The sequence below is a fragment of the Tachysurus vachellii genome, chromosome 15 (genome assembly GCF_030014155.1).
Source record: "Tachysurus vachellii isolate PV-2020 chromosome 15, HZAU_Pvac_v1, whole genome shotgun sequence".
NCBI classification, from domain to species: Eukaryota; Metazoa; Chordata; class Actinopteri; order Siluriformes; family Bagridae; genus Tachysurus; species Tachysurus vachellii.
Window position 1 is genome coordinate 20,964,974 of NC_083474.1, and position 18,430 is coordinate 20,983,403.

Consider the following 18,430-nt stretch of genomic DNA (forward strand, 5'->3'; position numbering starts at 1 on the left):
TCAAAAAATTCTTTTTATTCCTCACGACAAAAAAAGGAAATCTTTCAACATTTACATTTCAACATAAATTATTTAAAATTGTTCATAAAAAAATAACAGTAAAAATAATTGAACATGAGTAACAATTGACAGCATTTTTTCCCCCCAGCACAAGATTCAGTTACAGAGTCGTCATGATGATGATGATGATGATGAACATAAAAAATAAAAATAAAAATAAAAAACCTTTGGAGTCATAACTAGGAATGTAGGGATATCATCATGAATCGTGATCAAATATCCGGCAGCTTCTGTGATCATCATCACGCGTCTAGTTACAACTCACTAAATTATTTCACATTAATAAAAAAAAAAAAAAAAAAAAAAAAGTAATATTGAAATATATCTACTATTTATTTTTATACTTTTGTACCATACGTATTGGACAGGTTTAAGGGCTAAAAGGCTTAAACTGGGTTCAAAATTCAGAATTTTTAAAAAAAGTAACCACATAAAAATTTATACAGGTTTTGTAGCGCTTTTTTTTTTTTAATTCCTTAAATAAAACCCACCGTATGTCAAGCGTCTGAGGTAACAGTTGTGTTTTGGTGTCTTGGTCGCCACTGAAATCAGAATATCATCAGTAAAGGAGTCCTATAAAATACCAGGATGATGTAACGCTATATAAAAACGGTCGTGTTAAAGAGCTGAACGTCACCACGAGCTGATGACTGGAAAAATTCATCGACTTGTTACTCAATACGTAGAAACTCCAGCGGAGGTAAAAACAAACAAAAAAAGTCGTAAACGTCGCTCGAGTCGTCCGGCTTTACGAGGACGTCTGCGGGGGCGTGTGTGCGTTTGTGTCTTCAGGAAAGCATGTGACCTCCACCATGGCTGCGCCTGTGTGCGGCACGGCTGTGTTCATGATGTGTCTCTGTAAATGCTTCACCCAGTCCTCCTGCACAGACAGAGGGCCCTGGAAGACCAGATCACAAAACCTGCAGAGGGAATAAAGACATGTACGTTTATCTAAACCTGGTAAAACTCTTCTCCTCATTTGTGTTATAGTTTCTATAAATTATATAAAACCAAAAACCAAAGACAAAAGCACATTTATTACACATGAAATTACAAAAATCATCATCATAATCATCCTCCTCCTCCTCCACAGTACCTGCAGGTGAGTCTATAAATTTCCTCCGGTGTGTGTAGCAACGGATAAGTTTTCTTCTTTGACCCAGACCGTGACCTCTGCTTCCTTTTACAGTCATAAGCTAAAAAATAAATAAATAAATGATGACACATTTACAAACATATACAATGTTTAGTTGTGGTTTTGTAATTACGGGCCCCGAGCACTGGGACGTACGCCACGAGGGGCCCGAGCACTGGGACGTACGCCACGAGGGGCCCGAGCACTGGGACGTACGCCACGAGGGGCCCGAGCACTGGGACGTACGCCACGAGGGGCCCGAGCACTGGGACGTACGCCACGAGGGGCCCGAGCACTGGGACGTACGCCACGAGGGGCCCGAGCACTGGGACGTACGCCACGAGGGGCCCGAGCACTGGGACGTAAGCCACGATGGGCCCGAGCACTGGGACGTACACCACGAGGGGCCCGAGCACTGGGACGTACGCCACGAGGGGCCCGAGCACTGGGACGTACGCCACGAGGGGCCCGAGCACTGGGACGTACGCCACGAGGGGCCCGAGCACTGGGACGTACGCCACGATGGGCCCGAGCACTGGGACGTACACCACGAGGGGCCCGAGCACTGGGACGTACGCCACGAGGGGCCCGAGCACTGGGACGTACGCCACGAGGGGCCCGAGCACTGGGACGTACGCCACGAGGGGCCCGAGCACTGGGACGTACGCCACGAGGGGCCCGAGCACTGGGACGTACGCCACGAGGGGCCCGAGCACTGGGACGTACGCCACGAGGGGCCCGAGCACTGGGACGTACGCCACGAGGGGCCCGAGCACTGGGACGTACGCCACGAGGGGCCCGAGCACTGGGACGTACGCCACGAGGGGCCCGAGCAACACAGAGCAAAGAAAGAGAAGTCCAGAAGGTTCTGTTCTCCTGTCACTGTACTTTAAGATTCTGTGGCCTGTGACTTTAGTGACGCGACATACAGCTAAGTACGGTACAGTGACCCATACTCAGAATTTGTTCTCTGCATTTAACCTATCCAAAGTGCACACACACACCGTGAACACACACCCGGAGCAGTCATTTATCCTGCGGCGCCCAGGGAGCAGTTGGGGGGGTTCGGTGCCTTGCTCAAGGGCACCTCAGTCGTGGTATTGCCGGCCCGAGACTCGAACCCACAACCTTAGGGTTAGGAGTCAAACTCTCTAACCATTAGGCCACGACTTCTTTAGCGGTGTTGTTTCTTTACCTGTGATGCCTTCTGGACTTCTCTTACTCTCACCTCTACTCATCAATAATCCCAGATTTAAAATGCATTAGACAAACATATGTATCTAAACGACTGTGTACATTTTATTACTTTGACAATTATAAATAGTTGAAAAATGATCAAAATATATATTTATTACTGTTTTAGATTATTAGGCTAATACAAAAATCACAGCTTTAATTGTGTTCTCAAAACAACAAGATTCTCTCTCTGTCTGTACACTTAACATACAAGTACATTATATTTCAAATCAACGAGTTAAATATTTACGACGAGCTCCAGTTTTGTGGACAGGCTGTAACTCTAGACTGCACCTTATGTAAATAAAAACGAATCGTCACCTTCATCAAACCAGAAAAGAGAAAACCTCGTAGAAAACAGAAGACCTAATGTGAGCATTTGTACCACATCAGGACAAAAACCTCACTGTACTCAGTCTTCAGGGTAACGGGGTGTAAACTACACCACAGAAACGCCAGCACAAGGTCAGTCTTCTAGTTTCACATGAGAACAGAGAGGAAGTGTGAAGTCAAGAGTTAGAGCTCCTCTTAACCACACTCACATCCGTCAACCGCTCAGACACGGAGGCACATCCTTTATAACTATATAATATATTTAGAAATGAACATAGTTTTTTCTTTTTCTAAGGAAATCCATCATTATTCTCTGAGATGTAAAGATTTGCACACATCTCCTAGAGCAGGGTTCGGCAACCTTAAACACTCAAAGAGCCATTAGGACCCGTTTCCCACAGAAAAAAACCACAGGGAGCCACAAAACCCATCTGACATCTAAAATGAAGAGAACACTGCATATGTCGTTTTTTACCGTTATGGAAAGTGTAGAAAAAAAACTGTAGTGTGTTGCATTTATGAAATCAATGAACTGCTACCGAGTAAACGTAGTTTTATTTCTGCAAGCAAACAAAAATATTTTGAACAGTTTGAACTAACCTTAACGAAAAAGACGCTGGGTTAAAGGTTACTTTCAAATAAAATGTTCGATGTCTAATCGAGTCCTCTTTGTATTCATAACATCAAAATTTTAACCTGCCGGCTGCAGCGAACCAAAAATGCGTCTGCTTCTGTGTCGGATTTCGCAAGTCGGCGGTTATGACGTGCATTTTGAGCGACAAACAAATTAAACACGGTTTATTTTAACGTTACAAGAGCATCATAATCTTAGAATTTAGAATTACATTTAAAAAAAAAAACTAACTAACTAAAATAAAATAAATTTAAATTAAATATTTATTTTCCAAATCTACAGGGAGCCGCAGCAGAGGGATGAAAGAACCACTTGTGGCTCCGGAGCCGCGGGTCGCCGACCCTGACCTAGTGTCTCTCAGCCTGAGATCCACCGCACAGTCACTAGTCAGAACTGCTCAGCTTTACATCCTCAGGTTTTAACATAATAATATTTAGCAAAATTAAAAAGGACTCACTTGTTCCTTCCAAAAGTGCATTTCTTTTTCGCCGTGCGTAAGCTCGCAAGTGATTGGAGAGGCTAACTCCGCTGTGGAAAGTCGCGTTACAGTGAACGCAAACCTTTCTGTTTAATTCGCTTTTCTCTGAAACAGACAGAGAGTCAGTTTGTTAGAAAAACAGATAAATTCTTGCAATATTATAAAGAAATTGTGTTGATGTTCCAGAGAATAAACTCTAATGTCAGAGATTTACACTTACTTTGTCCTGCAAGTAACATTTTTATATAAATTTAGTCACAGCTTCAACAAAATTTGTGTTTTGGCTCGTGACATTTCTTACAGTCGAACGATTGGTTCTTGGTTCTGTGATGTCACAATCACATGACCCCAATCTGGCCACATTACATTACGATACAACCGATAACAAGCCTATTATTGACATTTCACTACGTTTTTAAAACTCAATTACGGAAATGTAAAACTTTCAGTTGTGACCAGCGAGAGAACAAAACGACACACTGTGAAGCTAAGAAAATAAGAAGAACTGTAATTGTTTTTATTATGCTTCATCTTGATTCCCTAAAAAAATGTGCAAGCCAAAAAAATCTAAAATAAATGATTTAATAACTTTGGGCCTTTTTACACCTGGTCACTTCATGTGTTTTCTCTGATCCGATAGCTATCTGATTTGTTAAAACTGTTCCATTTACATTAGGCCACATAAATGCGTCTCGGCGAATCGGATATCGATCCGATCTTTCTACTCCCGCCCAAAATGCTAATATATTTTACCTCATTTCCGGGGTAATTGAAATGGAACACGCTTTGGTGTTTGGTGGTTTTCAGAACGCGATCAAAAAGAAGACGAAAAAACGTCTTTGTTACGAAGGTTATGCTACAAAAAACAGCGTTTACTGTTTGCTGCATTTTTGCTGGCGGCAGCAGCGCATTTTAAGACAAAAACGAGACACCTGGGTGAAAGATCACCTGAGTGATGTACTTCCGTTTGGGAGGAGTTTAGCGCTGACGTATGTGGCTTGAACAACCACATTCATTTACACCTGTCCAGTTTCATCTGAAACGCGTCCCAGACCACCTCCTGAAGGGGTTTGTACCATCAGATTTATATCAGACTCGAAAACGTTTCGGAGGGCATTTAGACCTGGTCTTTTTACCATCGGATAGATGTCTGATCACAGAAAACACATGAAGTGACCAGGTGTAAAAAGCCCCTTAAGAATAATCAAATCTGATCAAATCACTGTAACACAAATAGCTTGTCTAATCTCGGGTTAGTACGTGTAAACGTACTAACGATCGATGTAATCGATGTAAATTTATGTAAATTTCTGACGAGTTCTAAAGCTTTATCTTCCTCTCCTTTGTTTACTGTGTTTCTAAATTTCAAGAAAACTTTAAATTCATTTTGAAAAAAGATTTTGTAGGAATTTAGTTTTTACTGAAGAAGGATAAAATAAGAATGAAATGAATTAATGAATGAATTTTGTAGACAGATTTATGTACTTTAGCATGAATATTGTGTTTAATTGTTGCAGCACGTGCAGTTTTAATGTTACCTCTAAAAACCTTTATTATTATTATTAACAACACACTTTCTGTAATCTCAGCAATACGAACAATAAACTTGTATACACACAAAACATGTTTATTTTTAACTATAAGAACTCTGTTGAACCAGAATAAAATTCAGTTCTAAAACATACCTTTTTATTATAATTTGTGTATTTGTTACATTATAAAAATAAAACCTTCATTTCTGATTTCAAATTAAATTCAGAATGACAATCAGTTAAACATTAGGAATTATTATTAGTTGTAGACTATTAAACTCATGCCCCATTAGCATAGAGATTCTGTTTAGACGTCATTACTTTAGAGTTTGGATTGAAAAATGTTTATATTTACACGTACGTGATGTGTTCTAGAAAATGTAATGACTAAATTTGTGCTTGTTTCAGTCCAGTTTAGCTTGAACACACACACCTACGGTGAAGTTATTGTTCTGAGTTTCTCAGAGCAGCTGCAAACAAATTGTGTCATGTTAAATTTGATTATACAAAATCAACATTCAGAAAAGAGAATAAAAATCTGAGCAAAAAAAACACCCGAAGGTTTTAGGTCAATATTGTGTGTATACAGGTTTGTTAATGTTTATATTACTGAAGTAACATAAGATTACACAGAATGTACTGAGTTCTTATTAATAATAAAGGCTTTAAATGCAATATTAAATCTACAAGTGCTGGCTATGTGGGGTTTTTTTAGGCAGCACTTTCATTTACATAAATTTACCTAAATTTTAGATAATCGATGCGCTATGTGAACAAACAGAATCTAATGCAAAGGTATTTCTACTAAAAATACACAGCTCAACTTATATATTGTGGGGCAATTGTGGGGCAATTGTGGGGCAATTGTGGGGCAGGTGTGGGGCAGGTGTGGCTCAACTGGTTAAGGCTGTTGTTGATCGGAAGATCGGGGTTCAAGGCCCAGCACAGCCAAGCTGCCACTGTTGGGCCCTTGAGCAAGGCCCTCAACCCTCCCTGCTCCAGTGCCGCTGTATCATAGCTGCCCCTGCACTCTGACCCCAACCTCCTCAGTTGGGGTATGTGAAGAAAAGAATTCAACTGTGCTGTAATGTATATGTGGCGATAATAAAGGCTTCTATGCCCCTTTCTATTCTATTCTATTCTTATCTATCTATCTGTCTGTCTGTCTGACCCTGTTCAGCTGTTAATATTGAACAATAGTGCATATTAAACCAGGATGAAATAAATACCCGGATGTATTTATTTCAAAAACAACAATTAAAGGTTGTTTTCAAATAAAAAGTTAATTTGATTTTTTAACATAATCCCATCACAAACATATCAGCATGAACGTTAGCAACAGTGGGTGGGGTGGGGAGCAACTGGGGTGCTCGATTTTCCAAAATAAGAAAAAGAAAAAAAAAGTACCTGATACGGAGTTTGGGAGTTGTGCTGATGCATCACGCTCTTTAATGGAGTTACCAAGAAAAGCTTTTCTCGCAGTTTGGGGAAGGGTTTTAACTTTGGCCTCCTCGTGAGCTCGCCTCTTTTTTAGAATTCCTATCAGATCGCTCGATGGCGATCCTTTCATTGCATCTTTATTATTCTCTGTCCTTTTCTTTTCCTCCGCAGATCTAGAGGAAACGTGTCCATGTCGCTTGCTGCCTTGTGCAAAACGCTGCACTTTTGCCGTTGAAATGATGAGACCGTTACTAAATTGGAAGGGATATAAAGAGTTCCTCGAGCGGCACTTCTTTTTAAGGGCCTGCAATTTAATCTGGAACTGCTTTTTATCACGCATCAGCTGCTTCAGGATGATCACAGGCGATTTGATCGTAGATGTAGAGCATGGCTTCTTCAGCCTTTTAAGATGGCCCCGAACGTGATTGGATAATCCGGTCTTGGTGTCGAACCACTCTCTACATAGCGGGCATGTGAGTTCTGATTTTGGCTCTGAAGCCGGTTTGGCCGACGGCAAATCAACCTCTGTAACAAGAATATTTCATTATATTATGTTCAGTATAACATATATACTGTCGTACAGTCTGACATGATGACAACTGAGATCCTACAGTGTGACATAAGGCTGGGCGATAAAACAACAACGATATGTATCGCGATAGACATGTGATCGATATCAATAAAAAAATGTGTCTGATAAAAAGTTCGATATTTTTTATTCTTCATCGGAAGAAAACAGAGGTTGCGAAGCGAGTTTGGTTGCATTAACAAAAGGCGCTCGCTCTCTGGTAACCTAGCAACGAAGGGAGTGACACGCTAACAGCCAATCATGTAACAGTATCATGTTTGGTTGCGCCATATCGTTGTCTCGTGCTGGTCTGCTGGATTCCTTTTCAGTAACTGGCGACAGATAAGCAGAAAATGAACTGCAGCGAGTGAGGAAATTGTAAATAAAAGAGGAAAAGTCAGCGCACCAGTACGGCAGTTTTTCAGATATTTTAAGTCTGACCGTAGTCACACCAATGTCGTCTGCAAATTATGCAAGACGTCGTCCCCGTTTATATTTAACACTTTGCACTATTTTATTATACTTTATTAAGCATTTCTTACATTTTATTTCATTTTGCACCTTAAAAGTTAAGAGATAATTGTTAAGTGTTCGTTGTGACTTTAGACTGTTTACATTATAATTGAGTTTTCCTGCTTGTTGACATTTCAGTCTTAATAACTGAGGGGATTATGTTCAGAGGAAGGGTAAGTTTCAAATAAAAATGTTTAAATGTAATATATTTTTTCTCCTTGTCATAAAAAATATCAATAATTATCGATACCGACCGATATGAAACACTGATATCGTGATACAGTTTTCAGCCATATCGCCCAGCCCTAGTGTGACATGGGGATCATGGTCGTACCTTCTGACAAGCAACAATCACGAAGCATATAAAAAAAAATCGCACAGTGTGAGTCGGATTTAAGAGTCCAAACCCTGTTCCTGCATGATAGTGTCCCTGGGCAAAAAGAAGCTCCATGAAGACGTGGTGTACTAAGGTTAGAGTGAAAAAACTAAAGTGTACTTCACAGAGCCTGGACTAAACCCCACAGAACACCTTTTGGATGAACTGGAGCAAAAACTTTGACCAAAACGTCTTGCCAGACATCTTGACTCCACTAATGCTCTTGGGGCTGAATGGGCAAAACTTCACATCAAATACCTAAATCTGAGTTTTAAAACTCTCTGTTCACAAGCTAGGGTGACAGTCAAACGTAGTGTCATAAAAAGGGAACATAATCCCTCTTCTTTACAGTCACAAACTAATCATTAATGGTCATGCTTATCCAAACCTTTGTAAACAAGGAATTATAGGTGGCTGGACTTACAAATTTTAGCTAAATAAAGCAGTCCCATTCTGCCATTCATTAACTCAGTCTTGGACTTGACCAAACTGACGGACTTAGGGAAAGTAATAAAACAATCGTAATGCACTATAAAACAATACTATGCAGGGGTGTCCAATCTTACCCAGAAGGGTCAATGTGGAAGAAGGTTTTCATTCCAACCCAGCAGAAGCCAAGACAGAGTCTATTGATAAGCCAAGATCAACTGCTTGATTGGAATGTTGAACCAAGGGCAAATAAATAATTGATAAAACCCTAAGTCTTGACCAAACCTTGAGAAACCATGGAAGACCTTGCAAGCAAGTTAAATAAAGTTACTATAGGAACACAAAAAGGTCACTAGTTTTTACCATGCATGGTATGTAAGATATGTATCCTTATAGTAAAGCTGTACAGGATACAAATCCTTGTCAAGTCTTAAACTTGACCATATTTGGAATGAAGAAAGCTTAAAGGTAAAGAAAGTAGTAAGGGATAAAAAAATCGAAAGCTTACCTGTCTTAATTTGAGGTATCGCTGTCATCCTACGCCGAACAGGAGGAACTTTATCTTGAGAAGCCACTTGGGCTACAGATACAACATGACGTGCTTTATAACTGACGCCCACTCTGTGCAGATGCCCTCGTATATGGTTGGACAGACCGATCCCTGACTGAAACACAGCTGGGCAGTACGGGCAAGACTTTAGGTTGACCTTAAAGCCACCGTTTTTCACCGCAGAACCTGATTCGTTGGTATCGCCAGACACTTCTCTTTCCATACATTCTTCTTTGATAGAAACAGTCTGCGACAAACCCGGCTCTTGCTTGGAGAGGTCACACGAGGCCTTTGAGCTTCCAAAGGTGTTGTTGCTGATATGTGAGTCATCTTTAGAACCACATTGTTTAATAAGGTAGAGACTGGAGTTTTTCTGGAAAATTTGCCTGCATTTGGGAAAATCAATCAGAATATCTTGGCCTTGTAGGTTGTGGAACGGAGTGGACATTTTTCTTTTGGACGGGGACTTCTTCAAGGTCTGCTTCTCAGAGGGTATGTGTTTGTGGTTAGTGCTTGAGTTTTCTCCTTTAGAACGGTCGTTATTACAGCTGAACCCTTGACCGACGGCATCGGATTTTAGAGTGAAAACCGACTCGTCGTCCTTTAGTGCAAATAGTTTCCCCTTGTACTTGGCAGGGGATGGCGAGTCCTCTTCTGGATTGAGGAAATCATTACTGCAGCATTGACCGAGGTCTGGACTCCCAGCCCCAACACCAACTTTGTTAAAATTTGGAGCAGAACTGCTTTCTGAGTCACAATTCCTCTTCCGGGAAATCAGCGTGTGAATGGATTTGTCAAGTTTCGATTCACTTTTGTCCAGTTTATCATCTGCCGTGTCTTTTGATTTTGGTTTATCCTTTTGTAAAACGCCGTTCGAGTCTTCGGGGTTTAAAGATTGTTGCGCTTCACTCTCGGATGAAGACGAACAGTTGCTGTTTTCTGAGTCAGCTAATAACAGCAAATCTTTGTCCGAAGATTTGTGATTCTTTACCAATTTTAGCTTTTTATCTGACTTACCAAATTTTTGTCCCTGTAGTAAATCTTGTCTTCCGATTATCGTACGCTGAGCATCGGTGACAGGATGCTTGCTAAGCATATGAGTGATTAGCTCATTTTTACTTGCTGCCAAGAAGTTACACTTTTGACAGGGATAATACCGCTTGTCTTTCTCGTGCGTTTTTGCATGCTGGACGAAGGTATTGGGGCAGTTGGTTCCAAAAGTGCATTGTGGACACTGTAACCTTGCGTCTTTGCCCTCGTTTGTTATTTCATCTGTTTCTGTAATTCCCTCGACAAACCGATGCCTTTTTGTCTGATGAACAGTTATGTGTTTCAAAAGCGAAGTGTGATTATAAAAGTCTTTTCCACACTCTTTGCATATGAATGGCTTTTGTTTCGAACAGTTTTTTGTGTGCGTTTGCGAATGAGATTTGTCTTTAAAACTGCTATTGCCGAGAAATAACGTAGGCTCGTCCTCCGAGCCAGAGTCTCTAGACGGATTTTCTTGAACATATCCAGGCTTTTGACTATTCTTCCCGATTTTTGCTGGTTTCTGTAAAAGTTTTCTGAAGGCCACTGCTGTTCCGTTCGAGTACTGGGACTTGTTTGATTTTGGTGAATGCATTTTGGATTGAGGTTCTGCTTCTTTTTTGCTTGCCTCTCCAATGTGATCATTTTTTGAGATTTCTGGGGGATTTACCATCACCATCTTGTCCAATTTACACTTCCTTCTAGATGACGAAGCAGGTATTTTAGCCTCCATTTCAGAACAATCCTGATCCTCCATCAGAAACTTCATAAACTCTTTCTGAGGATTCCACTCAAGTTCATTACTATCATCATAACTGTCCAATGAATTTACGGGAGAATCCGCATCAAAGCCCCATATGCCCCGGTTTTCCACGTCTTTAGCCGTTACCATCTGCCTTATAGACATTTCTCCATCTTTTCCAAGTAGATCGTGGTCTTCTAACTGAACAGTTGTTGTGTTGTTAGAATTTTGTGTGCGTATTGACTTAGGCAGCAATCCTGGTACATTTTTGGAGATGTCCGATATCTTTTCTTGTGAAATGCTGGGTGAAGCTGATCCATTAACAAAGGCAGCTTTGGCAGGTACATCAGAGCAAAAGGAGTCGATAAAACTAACACGTTTTAGAAGATCTGCTTGGTCACTGCTTGGTGTCATGTTCTCTTGTGGGCACTGCATTGATGCTTCTAATACACTTCCTTCAGGAGATAATGCTGGCTTGCTCGTTAGAGGACCAGAGATTTCTGACATGGGCTGGTCATTTTCCTCTTTCTTGATATCCTCCTTCAAAGGAGACATGCCTCAGGACTATGTCTGGGAGATGAAATTAAAACAAACAAAACAAACAAACAAACAAGGCAGAATATAATTTGGATGTACGTTGTTTTTTTTACCTTTCTGAAGCCATAGAAACTGATCAAAGTAACATTAAAGGTGGGGTCTCTGTTGTTTGAGAAATGCTTCAGAAAACTGAGTCGGGACGACAAACTAAAAAAAACCAAAACTAACGTGTAGCCAATGAGCAGAAAGGGGTGTGTCTTGTCAATATGGGCGGAGAGAGTTAATTATGTTAATATAGGATCATCTTTCCAGCGCTGGAGAGAACTGAAGGAGCAGGAAGTTGGTCACATATTCACAGATTGGAGTTTCCTGAGTCAATAACTCCTGAACTAAACACTGTTACTACACAAATAACACCTCTTTTCTATCGTAGTAATGTAGAGACGCAGCTACAACCGTGTTTTGTGTAGTAACAGCGTTTAGCTCAGGAGTTATTGACTCGGGAAACTCCAATCTGTGAATATGTGACCAACTTTACTTAAGACGCCGAGGCGCTTTTTTCCTTCTCGATAGGTGAGTAACGTTGGTTTTGCTTTGTTACACAGAACTAATATATGCCTTTGTCCTTTACATGATTATGCTTGTGTGTCATTTTTGCTTGTTTGTTTATCTGCAATCGTATTGTTCTTCCCTTCAGCTATGATAAAGACATTTCTTTCCAGTAGTTGCCTGGGTTGCATATGTATTTGTGGGCGGAGCTATCAATACAGGGGTGGGACCCATTTGGGTTAGGGGCGTGTTTGTTTTGGTGATTTCAAATGTCAACATTGGCTTTCAAACAACGGAGACCCCACCTTTAATCAGAATCAATATTCCACTTTTATCCCACAATGCTGTTGAGTTCAGGATTGTGATTGGTCAGAAGGTGTTGATTACTGTCATAACTGATAGTGTAGAAATCACAGGTTTATATTTACATTGTTTTAACAGCTTAACCATGCTAACTTGATTAGAGCTCATTTAGTAACTTCTGCTAACTACCAGTAACTTGCTAAATAATGCACCATAGGGAAGTACTGTCGATTCACGTCCTAGACACTAAAACAGTGATCATATCTCGACATTATTGAGTTTTTACTCATGTGATGGAAATTATGATTATGACTTTCCATGTTTACCTTCTAAACAACGTGCTCCAATTGTCAGAAAACATATTGCAAGCATGTTCTCAGAGAAAGTCAGCAGCAATCGATTCATATATTAATAGGTATATTGTAAGAGATATCTATAATTTAGGCCACATTCACACCTGATAACAGCATCTGTCTTGAGTGATCTGATCACGGGTGAACAACCGAATCACACAGTGACACAATGCATCTCCAGTGACCGCTTGTGATTGGATTTCCTACATGGCTTCTGCTGGAATAAGGGTGTGTCACATATTTATTACACCAGTCTTCTGCTGTGTTTGATTTCTAGCAGAAATCAGCAGCTGCTTTTCTATCTGCAGTTACATCGTCACATTCGTTTATCAGCCTAGTGGTGAGGCAAGGTACCTTTCAGTGCGATTTAAATGACGTGACGTGACATGCGGCTAAGTACGGTGTCCCATACTCAGAATTTGTTCTCTGCGTAAACCCTGCGTTTAAGTGCACACACAGCAGTGAACACACACAGACACCGTGAAAACACACCCAGAGCAGTGGGCAGCCATTTATGCTGCGGCGCCCAGGGAGTAGTTGGGGTGTTCGGTGCCTTGCTCATGGGCACCTCAGTCGTGGCCGGCCTGAGACTCAAACCCACAACCTTAGGGTTAAGAGTCAGACTCTCTAACCATTAGGCCACGACTTCCCCAGTCCCCAGACAGTTGCACAATGATTACAGCTAGAGCAATGATGCAGACTATTAGGGGACTCTTTACTGCTGTCAGGGATGGATCATGTGACTTTTACATTCAGACTACAAATATCATTATCATATATCCTTAAATTAGTCTTGGACAATTCGTGTCATCCAGTTAGGTCTTGTCTATCACATGACAGCTACCAGCCCAGGAAGGGGAAGGCTATCACATGTTTCTTCCGAGTCATCTAAAGCCAGCCAACTGCATCTGTTCGATTTGCTGTTGATGCTGTGTCATGGGGCAAGGTAACACACACGGAGGAAAGCACTACTCGCCCCTTCCGCATGGGACGTGAGCTCTGTGACCATCACCTCAGTCAAGAGCATAGACTAATGCCTGGTACATACAGCTGATTTTATTACAAACTGATTTTGCCTCTCATTGTTTATAAGCATTTGTCATAGGACCGGTTTCTTTCCACGTACACTGCACTTAATCGTGAGTAGGTACGATAGGTATATCTGTAGGCTGTTGTGCATTTTAAACTAGGTTTTGTTTTGGGTTCTGTGGCAGGCGATAGGAAAGAATGAGCGCTCCATCTTCCCCCCCACACAGGATATAACGTATCTGCAAGCTACAATCACAATCAGGTACAAACATGTTAATTCAGAGAAACAGGTCAATTTTCTTACTGCTCATTTTCGGGAAAAACCAAACAAAACAGCGTAACATATTCAGATGTATATACGTAAAGTCCATATGAAATACTGACGTTACGGACTCGGAAGATCCCACAGATACCCGGATAAATCATCACGTTACCCAGTTGTGTGTATAAAGTTAATCCCGTGTGAATAGGGCTTTTTGTCTGAGTGGGGTTTATGTTACCATGGAAATGTCTCTGTGCATTCTGCCATCGGACAAGCTTGATAAGATCATGTATAACAAGAGGGTTTATTATTATGAATACAATTGTGTTAAATGAACACTGTGACATCGTAACATGGTGAGAATTTGGCACAATTTTGAAATCGTCTTTAATTAATCTAACACTAACACTATCGTACATTCTATATGCGTGGAATTGTACTGACTTCAAGTATGTGTGTTTTCAGTATTTTTACTGCACCTGGATCTACAGAAACACTATACAACACAATACTGTGCATTAAAATGAATCAGTTTGAGGTTAATTCATTAAACTCCCAATCAGGAAACGTGCATTATTCCATACATCAGAACACAACATATATTGTGGTTATGTATAATGTGAAAAAAAAAAAGTAAAATATTCTCAGTGGTCTGCAAAAGAAAAGTTCACAGCACACCGGCATCAATCTCCTGTCAACTTAGTGCAGATGCATGAAGGGTTTTATAAATGAAGATACATGATGGTTTAACTTGAACCTCATTAATCTCAGGTCCTTGCCATCTTGTACAACAGCATTCAGTCCTGCAGCCTGTACCACGTTAAACCATGCAAAAAAAAAAAAGTCTAAATAAAAAGCACGACAGCACCTTAAATTGCTCTTAACACACATCTGCAGTTAGTTTTCATTCCTCCTGCTAATGTATGCTATGAATAACAACACTAAGTGTTAGCAATGTGGTAGCTATGATTGTCTGTTATCTTTCTGTCTCAATGCTAACAAAACTGCTACCACCTGGGAAACGAGGGAGCTCCTCACTCTAAAACAAACATTAAAAACACTTTCTTTATTATTATTATTTTTTTACATACCTTTCCGTCGCTGAAACCGAGAACAATAACACCGAAGTGAGATCATTTCATTTTTTTCAAATGCCTTCCATCCATTTCGAAGCCGCCATGTTTGCGCCGATGGTCCACGGACGATACCATTACACATCCTTATGGGGCTGCCGTGTGGATGGTAAAGGAAATAAATTACGCCGTTTTTACATTTAAAAGTAGAGAATGAAAATCTGTAAACTAAATTTATGTAAAGCGTTTTTAAACGCTCGTACTTTACACTGAATTTACGACTGGGTTGTATTATTCCAGACAATAGGAGACATGGTATAACCTAAAGAAAAGTGGAACAGTCCAAATAGCTGGCACCAAAAAGCCGAGTCTCTCTCGAGAGAACTGTGGCTAATACATGACACGACAAAGAAGCTCTGTTTTGGGGTTTCTTTCTCAAATAAAATGATATCAACCTCTTAAATACATGTGCTGAAGTGCAACTGAGGCGGAACATGTGGTGAATTCGTGTTTAAACCAATTCTTTAGGTGTGAAAAAGCAACTCGCCGGTGCTTTTAGCAAGCTAACCATCATAGCTAGCTTAACCGTCATAGCCAATCAGCATAGCTAGCTAACCATCGTAGCTAGCAAATTATCATAGCTAGCTAACCATTATAGTTAGCTGACCATCATAGCTAGCTATCCAGCATACCTAGCAAACCATCATAGCTAGCTAACCATCATAGCTAGCTGACATCATAGCTAGCTAACCATCATAGTTAGCTGACCATCATAGCAAACCATCATGGCATCATAGCTAGCTAACCATCATAGCTAACCATCATAGTTAGCTGACCATCATAACTAACCATCATAGCTAGCTAACCATCATAGCTAGTTAACCATCATAGCTAGCTAACCATCATAACTAACCATCATAGTTAGCTAACCATCATAGCTAGCTAACCATCATAGCTAGCTAACCATCATAACTAACCATCATAGCTAGCTAACCATCATAGATAACCATCATAGCTAGCTAACCATCATAGCTAGCATCATAGCTAGCTGACATCATAGCTAACTAACATCATATCTAGCTGACCATCATAGCTAGCTAACCATCATAGTTAGCTGACCATCATAACTAACCATCATAGCTAGCTAACTATCATAACTAACCATCATAGCTAGCTTAACCGTCATAGCCAATCAGCATAGCTAGCTAACCATCGTAGCTAGCAAATTATCATAGCTAGCTAACCATTATAGTTAGCTGACCATCATAGCTAGCTATCCAGCATACCTAGCAAACCATCATAGCTAGCTAACCATCATAGCTAGCTGACATCATAGCTAGCTAACCATCATAGTTAGCTGACCATCATAGCAAACCATCATGGCATCATAGCTAGCTAACCATCATAGTTAGCTGACCATCATAACTAACCATCATAGCTAGCTAACTATCATAACTAACCATCATAGCTAGCTAACCATCATAACTAACCATCATAGTTAGCTAACCATCATAGCTAGCTAACCATCATAGCTAGCTGACATCATAACTAACCATCATAGCTAGCTAACCATCATAGATAACCATCATAGCTAGCTAACCATCATAGCTAGCATCATAGCTAGCTGACATCATAGCTAACTAACATCATATCTAGCTGACCATCATAGCTAGCTAACCATCATAGTTAGCTGACCATCATAACTAACCATCATAGCTAGCTAACTATCATAGCTAACCATCATAGCTAGCTAACCATCATAGCTAGCTAACCATCATAGCTAGTTAACCATCATAACTAACTATCATAGCTAGCTAACCATCATAACTAACCATCATAGCTAGTTAACCATCATAACTAACTATCATAGCTAGCTAACCATCATAACTAACCATCATAGCTAGCTAACTATCATAACTAACCATCATAGCTAGCTAACCATCATAGCTAGCTAACCATCATAACTGACCATCAGAACTAGCTAACCATCATAACTAACCATCATAACTAGCTAACCATCATAACTAACCATCATAACTAGCTAACCATCATAACTAACCATCATAGCTGACCATAAGCCTGACTTTACTGAGATAAAACTGAGGAAATGGGTTCACACTGTTTCATAACGGCTTCCTTTCAATATTATGAGCATAAACATACGTTCTACATTTGGATAAGGTACAAAACTGAATGCTTATTACTCTCCTCTTTTTAAAACTGATCTCAAGACATTTATTTATCTCTATAAATGTCCGAACTGCTTAAAAAGGTGGTTTACAGTCTGATTTATCAGCAGGTCTGTTAAAGATGACAAAATTACAGCACAATAAAATGTTAATTCAACCAAATAAATGCTAATTAACGTCCATCAAGGGATTTTTGTTTTGTTTTCATTTTTCCAAGTCGTTTCTTTTACCAACGGCAACATTTACATATTTAATATAACTCTGATTTTATTTTCCTTATTTTTTTTTACACAGAGTTTTAAACGATATAAATTTTCCTCCTATATTTCTCTACCTCTGTGTTGTGCCCGTTTTCAATTTCTCACGGGTCTGATCCCAAATCGATCCTCACGTATACTACACGTTCACTACACAGGACGTAAACTCTAACGGCTTAGACGTCATATCGAGTGCACTAGATAGCCGTTTGGGACACAGCCGCTGGTTTTTCCCCACCTCAACCTCACCTTTTGGCTGGATTTTAATCATTTACTGTTGTTATTTATGTCTTTTTAAACGTTCATGTTGTCAGTAAAGACTGTATGACAATTTGGGGTAAAAAAAGAATACTATTTTGACCCGAATTAAGTTCAGTATCGACGATCTAACGTTAGAGTTTCTTTAAGAGTCAGAAGATCCCTCGTTATTTTTTGCTAGCTAGTAAAAATAGCATTGCGCGAGACCGGTGGCGCGAGACGTATCAATATAAAATAAAACTCTGTAGATTAGCTCATTAGCTATATATTCTCCACAAAATAGTAAGGTATTAATAAATAATAAGTTATGACAACTTATAAAACAGTCATAAAATATGTGCATTGTGACATTATAGGAGCTGTAAACATACAGTTGTTCCCTCAGCTGTTGACTGTTGATGACTAGCTAGAGTTTTATTAGCTAGATATTATAAATTTGGTGCTTATTTATTTTTAATTACTTTTAATTTAATCATTTTTAATACTTAAACGTCACCCCTTTTTGTCTAGATGTATTGGAGATAAATGAGTTTAGAAATCTAATTACAGCTCTGTTTGTTTACAG

General features: G+C 40.0%; 1 protein-coding gene across 2 annotated transcripts; it reads right to left on the reverse strand.

Annotated features, from left to right (window-relative positions):
• On the reverse strand, window positions 1–15,316 carry znf644a (zinc finger protein 644a). 2 transcript variants are annotated; one of them, XM_060888044.1, is made up of 6 exons: window positions 15,180–15,316; window positions 9,243–11,625; window positions 6,816–7,373; window positions 3,856–3,981; window positions 1,157–1,256; window positions 1–980 (listed from the first exon to the last, which is right to left on the reverse strand). In XM_060888044.1, exons 2-6 carry the CDS (start codon window positions 11,608–11,610, stop codon window positions 809–811), a joined length of 3,324 nt encoding a protein of 1,107 aa, XP_060744027.1. In that variant the 5' UTR covers window positions 11,611–11,625; window positions 15,180–15,316; the 3' UTR covers window positions 1–808. The 2 variants fall into 2 exon arrangements, with proteins under 2 accessions (XP_060744027.1, XP_060744028.1); XM_060888045.1 differs by lacking the exon at window positions 3,856–3,981.
• Between the last annotated feature and the right edge of the window lie 3,114 nt (window positions 15,317–18,430).

Coding starts and splice junctions, on each gene's coding strand:
- znf644a (XM_060888044.1), bottom strand. CDS start 11,610: ATGTCTCCTTTGAAGGAGGATATCAAGAAAGAGGAAAATGACCAGCCC. Junction 7,374..9,242: donor GATACCTCAAATTAAGACAG/GTAAGCTTTCGA, acceptor TTCTTGTTACAG/AGGTTGATTTGCCGTCGGCC. Junction 981..1,156: donor ATTTATAGACTCACCTGCAG/GTACTGTGGAGG, acceptor TTCCCTCTGCAG/GTTTTGTGATCTGGTCTTCC.